Here is an 8,978-nt window from a genome sequence, read left to right as displayed (position 1 = left end):
TTAGTTTAAATTTGAAAGTTAATAATTTTTATTAGTATTTAAGTATCAGTTATTTGCAAATTAATAAAAATATAACAGGATACGCCGAGAGTAAATAATTTTTATTTAATTAACTTGAGAACAATAAAATTTTTTTCGATGCTTTGATTGTTAAATAATTCATCGATAAAATATAATTACGCTCGTAAAAATTTACTAGGAGATCTTTCATTAACTATTAAATTTTATTTTATTTGTGGAATTTTTTAAAAATTGTATAAACTGATGATTAAAATAATTTTAAGGAGTTGCTGTAAATTCCAGAATTTAAAAATATCAAATAAAAAATTTATGTTTATTTCTAAAATTATATTCAAAAAAAAAAAGCAGAAAGTAAATTGAGATAAGAATTAGAATAATTTTTTTGTAAAAAGTAATGACAGTATGACGGCATAAAAGGTTAACGGTAAACCACATTCTCAATTTTCTAGCAATAAGATGAAAAGTTATTTAAATCTTCCCACAATATCTAACATAAGATTTATTTAAAACATAAATAAATAGATAGATAATAGAAGAATGTATTGACAAGTAAAAAATATATGTACTATTATAAAATACATAAATAATAAAAAATAGCAACCTTGCAGTCACTATGCGACTGCCGTGATTTGTAAACTATTAATAAATAAAATTTTGCTTTATTAAATAATGAATTTTGTTAAATTTCATTACTTTCTTAACTATTGACATTTTTAAAGATATAAGCTCATCCTGATGTTATACTCATCAAGAGCTTTCATTTGAGTACCCACATGCATTTTTATATATTTTTCATATATACATATATATAATATGTATAAATATATGAAAAATTAATGTGGATAATCAAATGAAAGGTCTCGATGAGTGTAACATCGAGATGAGCTTATATCTTTAAAAATGTCAGTTGTTGACAAGATAGGAGGTCATTTCTTAATTATTGATATTTTTAAAGATATAAGCTCATCCCGATGTTACACTCATTAAGAGCTTTCATTTGAGTATCCACATGCATTTTGATATATTTTTCATATATACATATATATAATATATATAAATATATGAAAAATTGATGTGGGTACTCAAATGAAAGGTCTCGATGAGTGTAACATCGGGATGAGCTTATATCTTTAAAAATGTCAATAGTTCACAAGATACAAAGTCATTTCTTAAGGGGAGAAATACGTGTACAGGCTTAAAAAAATTCAATTTTTTTTTTTTATAAATCGCTTGTAAAACTATTAAAAAATATAGATTTAAAATTTTAAGTAAAAATTCTTATTCGTTCAAAAGTTATAAACGATTTAGTAATTACTTTAATACTATTTTACATTAACTTTTTCTGTCACTTTTTTTTCAAACGCGTTTTTCTCGAAACGAGTTTTTTCAAAACTGTGTGCAGTCTAGCTCAAAGAGTTTTAAACCAATCATCTTGCGATATGGCTTATAATTTTCTTTATACAATTACTTTGAATATGAACTTCAATCGAAAGCGATATTTTTATTTAAACTATTTTTTTTTTAATAAACAATGTGTGAAAGAGTGGTAAAAATTACGACTTAATTTCACAGCCCTCTAAAAAATACAAATTTTTACTTTTTTTTTTTAAATTGAGGTTTATATGGAAAATACACATATAAATGAAGTAATTTTTCTGTTTCATTGATTTAAAATAAAAATTGTGGCTTCCATACTGCACACAGACTGCTAAGTCGGATGACAACCTACGATGTGTATCAGCTGATATCTCCGCTATTTGTTAACTTATATTGTTGTTTAATACGAAAAAATACTCATAAATATATGTATAAAATAACCTGATAGTTTCAATAAATAATATTAATTTTTTATACCTTAAAAAAATTAATGACAATCAGCATGAAAACGGTTTTGCTACACGTATTTCCCCCCTTAATTATGTATCTAGAGAATGAGAATTTTCGAATGGAGCCTAAATACTTATCCTAATAAATTGACTATCGGTGAGAATGATATGAAACCTTGAAAAGGGACAAATTCAAGTCAAGACCTTTGTAATTACTCTTAATTTTACTAAAAAAACTGATTTTATCGTATGACTATCCTGGACAGAAACTTTTTCTTATTCTCTTAATAATATAAATAAAAAAAAAAAAAACATTACCAGTCCATTTGATTACTCGCTGATGAAATAAAAAATATTATTTAAATGCTACCTCGTATGAATCTTCGAGGTCTCGGAGAGCAGTTTGAACTTTCGATATCCCAAGGCTGGTTTGGAACTGTCAGGAAACTCATACGCGGCGTAGTAGCAAGTGACGTAAAAGTTGTTCCAGCGTCAGCAACAGTGTGCTTTTTTTTTAAGCGTTTCAGACAGCACTCAATTCCGAGGACTAGACTAGCAATAAGGATCCCAGCACCGAGAACGAGGAACATGCCTTCGGTGTCATCTAAAGCTAGTGGTCTTTCTTCTATAATAACTTTTCGTCGCTTGTAATCCTCAGAAATCTAATTATAAATAATAAATTATAAATGTGATAAGTCAATTATTACATGACTGTTTTAAAATAATATTTTTTAATAATAATAATAATAATATTATTAACTGGAAGACGAGTTCCTTCGGCCGTTCTCTGAAGATCCCACTCAACATCCCGGATTATTTTCTGAGTCAAACCAGATTGTCGGGCTCGCATTATTACTGTATCAAAAGTCTGAGTGTATATTGAGTCCTTGGGTAATACCAAAGTAACTCCAAAGTTAGCGAAACATTCCTTGGTGATATGCATAGTTGATCGCCTCGTCGACCAGCTGCAATAAAAACATTCCCAATTACTATCGAATATAACCGTTACAATTAATATTTACAGCCTAACTCTCTCTTTAATTATAATTACCTGGGAGTATACTCGGCCTGTACTAGATAGTCGAGAGCTATTTTTGATCCAAGAAATGTGTAAGACCAAAAAAAAGAACTGCTTGCATTTCTAACTCCTTCTTTAATTGTTGGTACATACTCTAGAGATTTCAATAATTTAACAGCTACTGGATCATCAATTGTGCTCCAATTGAACCATTTTTCCCAACCGTCATGATCTAAGTAATAATTAATTCGAGTAATTGGTTAATTTTGAAAGTACAAGGCTTTAGTTACCCAAAGTTGCGACATCGTAACCTTCATCCACAAGTTGATCGATAGTGTCTATTGATTCGGGGAACATCGGTACTGTAATAAAAGCCATAATTGATCCAGTATAACAAGACGTTATAATTATTGTAAAAGCCCAGTAGAAACCTGCAATTAAACATTCAATTATTAATCTCTTAAGTTAAGAATTTAAAATTAAGGGATCATTCTGGTTTAACTTTAAAAAAAATTTTTTTTTTTTACATTTTTCGAAAGTACATATATCTAAATATATCTGAAAGTATTTTATAAAAATTTTAAACTGATCGGAATATTGTAACTATATTATTTTAATATTTTAATTAACAAAATTTAGATTTTTACTATCTTTTTAAGACTAAAAACTGTGAAAAAGGGTCATTTTTCATTTTTTTTTAAATCTTCATTTTATTATTTATTAATAAATACTAGCAACCTTACAGCAGTCACTATGTGATTACTGTGACTTATAAATAAATTAAATTTTCTGTTATTGAATAATGACTTTTGTTAAATTACACTGTACTTTCTTAAATATGGACTTTTTTAAAGATATAAGCTCATCCCGATGTTACACACATCAAGAGCTTTCATTTGAGTACCCACATGCATTTTTGATATATTTTTCATATATACATATATATATATATATATATATATATATATATATAGCATATATATATATATATATATATATATATATAAATATATGAAAAATTGATGTGGGTACTTAAATGAAAGGTCTCAATGAGTGTAACATCGGGATGAGCTTATATCTTAAAAAATATAAGCTCATATATATTACCTTTTGGCACGCGATATATATGATATATATAAATATATGAAAAATTGATGTGGGTACTCAAATGAAAGGTCTTGATGAGTGTAACATCGGGATGAGCTTATATCTTAAAAAATGTCAATAGTTCACAAGATACAAGGTAATTTCTTAAATATGTATCTAGAGATAGAGAATTTTCGTATGCAGCTTAAATACTTATTATCATAAATTGACTATTGGTAAGAATGATATGAAACCTTGAAAAGGTACAACTTCAGGTCAAGACCTTTCTAATGATGCCAAATTTAACCATAAAAACTTATTTTATCATATAAATATACTGGCTACAAAATTTTTCTTAGTCTCTTAATAATATAGATTAATCTCCGTCGTTTATGCAATAGCTACTTATATGTTGAAAATAAATAATTTTGAATTTTGTGTTTTAGATGAGCCGTTATCAAGTTATCATATACATCAGCGACATATAAAAAAAAAAATTATATATTTTTAGTGATATTCAAGAGTTTATGTGTTAAGCTGAATAAATTACATATAAATATCTATAATAGTTTCTGTGTAAAAAAATAATGAACATTTGCTTTTTTTCGAGCGCTGGAACCAGAATGATCCGTTAATTAAAGATAAAAAATTCTTAAAAAAAAAAAAAAAGTGGTACCGATAAGAAGCGCTGTTGAATTTTTGGCAAGTCCATTAACAGTCAAAGGATCTTTAACAACAAAACTATTAGTAAATGTACTGAAGACAAACCAGAACATGTGTATAAGTCTTCCAGGTCTTTTTATCAAAGAGCTCAAACTGTAATCAGTGTTCATTGTCAATGGGATAATGGCAATAAAGTAAACAATGCATATGAGAACCCAGACGCCGGGTTGAAAGGGTCCCATGACGGCTCGATACTTGGGTAATGCCAGTGACGATGAAGAAATAAATGCAGCGCAATCCTCCATATGAGACGCGGATGTATCCAAGACTGACGTAATATTGGTTGTTTTGTAAATTCCACCGGCTGCTACAGATGCTTTTCCGGTGATAACATCCGTCGTCGCAGCGTAAATTGGACTAGACGTAATAAATAATATTTAATTGATCAGTTGATAAATATTGATTTATGGGTGTAATATACTGTATGTTAATACTAAGTAAAGGGAAATATATATATTATATAATAATAAAACTAGTATTATCAAGATGATAGATTAATCAAGTAATGCAATATCGTAACATAATGTATGTAAATGCAAACCTGTTAATCGTAACGGGATCACGGAAGTCAGCGGTAAAATTTAGAGTTTTACTGAGCAATTTTACAATACGTATGTCTATTCCATCCCAATCGATTCCGCTGATAATTATGAAATTCCAAAATCAATATGACATTTGTTAATAATAGAATTGCGAACGGTGATTCAATAGTCTTATTCTACAAGTAATAAAGAAGCTTGTGTGTAGTTGATTGATAATAAATAACTTACGTTCTAATAGCAAAAGGAGACTGGTGGGCGGTCGCAATGAGTAATCTGTGGCCCTTGAAACCGCTAGTTAGTTTCTCGGGAAAGAGATCGATTGCCTTTTGTGTCGAATGATCTCTAATCCAAGAAGTCAACAGAGTTGGATAACTTGCACCACTTCCGTCGGCATACAGCTTATGGGTATACAGCAAATAAGAGCCTGGCTACTTAAATAAATACTATCATTAAATTTAATTTACATTATTATTGTTACTTTTATTATTTAGCACTAGCAACCTTGCAGTCACTATGTGACTGCCGTGACTTGTGAGCTATAAATAAATAAAATTTTGCTTTATTAAATAATGACTTTTGTTAAATTGCACTGTACTTTCTTAACTATTGACATTTTTAAAGATATAAGCTCATCCTGATATTACACTCATCGGGACTTTTGATTTGAGTACCCACATCAATTTTTCATATATTTATATATATATTATATATATGAATATATGAAAAATATATAAAAATACATGTGGGTACTCAAATGAAAGCTCTTGATGAGTGTAACATTGGGATGAGCTTATATCTTTAAGAATGTCAATAAATAAAAAATGACCTTGTAGCTTGTGAACTATTGACATTTTTAAAGATATAAGTTCACCCCGACATTACACTCATCAAGACCTTTCATTGGAGTACCCACATCAATATTTCATATACTTATATATATTACATATATGAATATATGAAAAATATATAAAAATACATGTGGGTACTCAAATGAAAGCTCCTGATAAGTGTAACATCAGGATGAGCTTATATCTTTTAAAATGCCAATAGTTCACGAGATACAAGGTCATTTCTTAATTATGTATCTAGAGATAGAGCATTTTCGAATGCACCCTAAATACTTATCATCATAAATTGACTATTGGTGAGAATGATATAAAATCTTGAAAAGGTACAACTCCAAGTAAAGACTTTTCCGATACCAAATTTAACCATAAAAACCCATTTTATCATATAAATACACCGGCCACAAAATTTTGCTTATTCTCTAAATAATATAGAATGAAAATTAAGTCAACCGTCAACTAAAAATTTTTGTAAATTTTTTTATCAAAAAATTATTACAAACAATAAGAAAAAAAAATTAGAAAAACGGTTCACCCTAAAGGCCATCCCTGCATCTTCCCGCTAATTCCATTCCTGGGCGCTTAAAATTGTACTTATGAAATTTTTGAGATGTTTGAGCTCAAAATATAATTTATGTGATATTTTGAGCTCGCTGAGTTCAAAGAAATAATATTTCTATGCACTTGAGCTCTCCCAGCTCAAAAGTCTGATAGAATTTTCATAGAACACTATTTTTGGAATTTTCAAACCGCAATAACTTTTGAATGGATCAACCAATTTTCACGTGGTTGGCGGCATTCGACGCAGTTTTATCATACTCATAAGTTATTTCCAGGTTTCAATTGATCGAACCAAAAATTTTGGAGTAATCCCGAAAAAACATATTTTTCGGTTTTCTTTCGTTCTCGATATCTCTCGAACGAATCAACCGATTTTGACCAGCTTGGTGGCGATCGACGTGGTTTTTCAAGCTTAAGAGCGGATTAGTTTTTGAAGTTGATCGATAAAGCCGTTTAAAAGTTATTCCAAAAAAACCACTTTCAAAAAAAATTTTTTTCTTATTTTTTTTGAGACTTTTCAAAATTTCTCAAAATCTATCGGTCCGAATCGGTTCAAATTCACAGGAAATCTAAGTTTGAGGGAACTCTTTAGAACGCCGTTTAGTAGATTCCGATCGGTTTAGTCGTTCAAAAGTTATAAGCGAGTCACATACACACACACACACACACACATAGTGACAACATTGCGGGGGTAGTTAGGGAAGCTTCCTATGACCTTAAAACGTCGAGATCTGATGAAAACTCGATTTTTGCAAAACGGGGTGAAAACAATAACTTCCCGATTTTTGAAAATCTTCGATTTTCTTAGCGGGAAGTTAAAAATTCAGTTGTGAAAAATTTGAAAAACTACACGTGCAATTTTTAAAAAATAATTTTTAGTACTAATTAAATGATTTAAAAAAATCAAAAAATTAAAAACGTCGGCTAACTTCTGTATCGTTAATATAGATTACCTCAGTTCTTTCACTCATAGTGTGGGATATAATCAACAAATTGATGTAGGACCTAGACGGAAAACTCTTCAAAAATTCTTTCACGGTCCATGGTGTTGATTGCGATACAATAACTACTTTTTTATTAATTTGTTTCGACAAAGTGTTTTGTAAACTGTAAATGTTGTTCAAAAAAAGAAGATAGTTGTAGCACTTGAATTGTAACTTGTCCGATGACTCGCTCTGGGAGTTATTGAAGTCTCTCCTGATGAATGACACGTTTGATAATTCTTCATTTAACATATTCAACAATCCTGGGTACTCGGTGTATATTTTATCGTCGTACATCATAATTACAATGCAGCCGTTAAAATATTCACGGAAGATATGCTTAAGAAGACGTCCTAGACTTTCTGTTCGTGCTGATGAGTCAGATAATTTTTTATTAAATACTTTTCTTCTATTATTATCTAACTGATCATTTGAATTCACGACTGCTGAGAGTATGATGATTAAAAAAAAAATTCGCATTGTTGATCGATGTGTGACGGATTGACTGAAGGGTATAAACCGACAGCTCTGGGTTTATATACTTTGTACAGTTATTTAATATTTATTAGTTATTTACTGACGATCGAATTTAGAAGTAATTATTTGTAAATAATAAAAGCATATTACTTCTTTGTATTCTTCTTAATGTATAATCGAAGAAAAAAAATTGTTTAGCTTTTACCAAAAAATAAAAAATATTTTTTTTTTAAATATCTGGTTAATGTAATTGGAAAAGTTTTGATACTTAAAATTCGACGATCCTCAACATTACTCACGCAATGATGCGTAAAATATCCGAGTAATGAAGTGAGAACTGCAATAAAAATTTTATAGCCTTTTTTTCCAATAATAAAAACCTCAATGTGAAATCCATTTACGTAAATGCAGTTTTCTGAACAAGAAACTTTTATTCTATGATGATTGTATAAGGTACCAGCCCAGCTTTAAGACTTTTTAAACGATACCAAATCCGATTAGTTTCATGTAACCTACTATTAAGATGTTTGCTGAAAATTCAATAGAAAATAGTTAAGTTTTTTATTTTTATACATATAACTTGTTAATAAAAATTAAATTAGCTGACATCTGAAAATTTTTATAATTTTTTCTTATTGAAAAAATTATTACAAAAAATTAAAAGAAAAACTTTCACTTGTAGAAGATTTGAAAAATTATACGTGCAATTTTTTTTAAGTATTTTTTTACTTAAAATTTAATTGTTAAAAAAAATCAATAATTTATTTTCGGAAAAAAATTATGAAAATTGAATTAGCCGATATCTAAAAGTTTTTAGAATTTTTTTTTATTAATAAATAATTATTAAAAAAAAATTTATTTTTAAAAAACTTTAAAAACTGTAAGTGCAATTTTTT

At 28.6% G+C, this 8,978-nt stretch overlaps 2 protein-coding genes across 2 annotated transcripts in view; one reads left to right on the top strand and one right to left on the bottom strand.

Moving 5' to 3' along the window:
• Positions 1–2,106: 2,106 nt before the first annotated feature.
• Positions 2,107–8,204, bottom strand: LOC123264439 (ionotropic receptor 21a). Its single transcript, XM_044727739.1, has 8 exons — positions 7,576–8,204; positions 5,445–5,644; positions 5,216–5,314; positions 4,628–5,031; positions 3,156–3,296; positions 2,899–3,097; positions 2,608–2,812; positions 2,107–2,509 (listed from the first exon to the last, which is right to left on the bottom strand). The coding sequence occupies exons 1-8, from the start codon at positions 8,083–8,085 to the stop codon at positions 2,207–2,209; spliced, it is 2,061 nt and encodes a 686-aa protein (XP_044583674.1). The 5' UTR covers positions 8,086–8,204; the 3' UTR covers positions 2,107–2,206.
• LOC123264438 (protein bicaudal D) overlaps positions 2,579–8,978 on the top strand; it is a 32,905-nt gene continuing 26,505 nt past the window's right edge. Inside the window, exon 1 of the mRNA XM_044727737.1 lies at positions 2,579–2,599. The gene's annotated coding sequence lies outside the window, so the exon portion shown is untranslated. The remainder of the gene's footprint in view (positions 2,600–8,978) is intronic.

Source organism: Cotesia glomerata, linkage group LG4, assembly GCF_020080835.1.
Source record: "Cotesia glomerata isolate CgM1 linkage group LG4, MPM_Cglom_v2.3, whole genome shotgun sequence".
In the NCBI taxonomy this organism is placed as follows: Eukaryota; Metazoa; Arthropoda; class Insecta; order Hymenoptera; family Braconidae; genus Cotesia; species Cotesia glomerata.
This window is presented reverse-complemented; position numbering and strand designations above follow the sequence as displayed.

Bases quoted from the DNA above. Each gene is read 5' to 3' on its own strand.
- LOC123264439 (XM_044727739.1), bottom strand. From the start codon at position 8,085: ATGCGAATTTTTTTTTTAATCATCATACTCTCAGCAGTCGTGAATTCA. The intron at 5,645-7,575 runs GTAATCTATATT...TTATTTAAGTAG, and splicing joins CTATGAGTGAAAGAACTGAG to CCAGGCTCTTATTTGCTGTA. The intron at 2,510-2,607 runs GTTAATAATATT...ATTTATAATTAG, and splicing joins CCGAAGGAACTCGTCTTCCA to ATTTCTGAGGATTACAAGCG.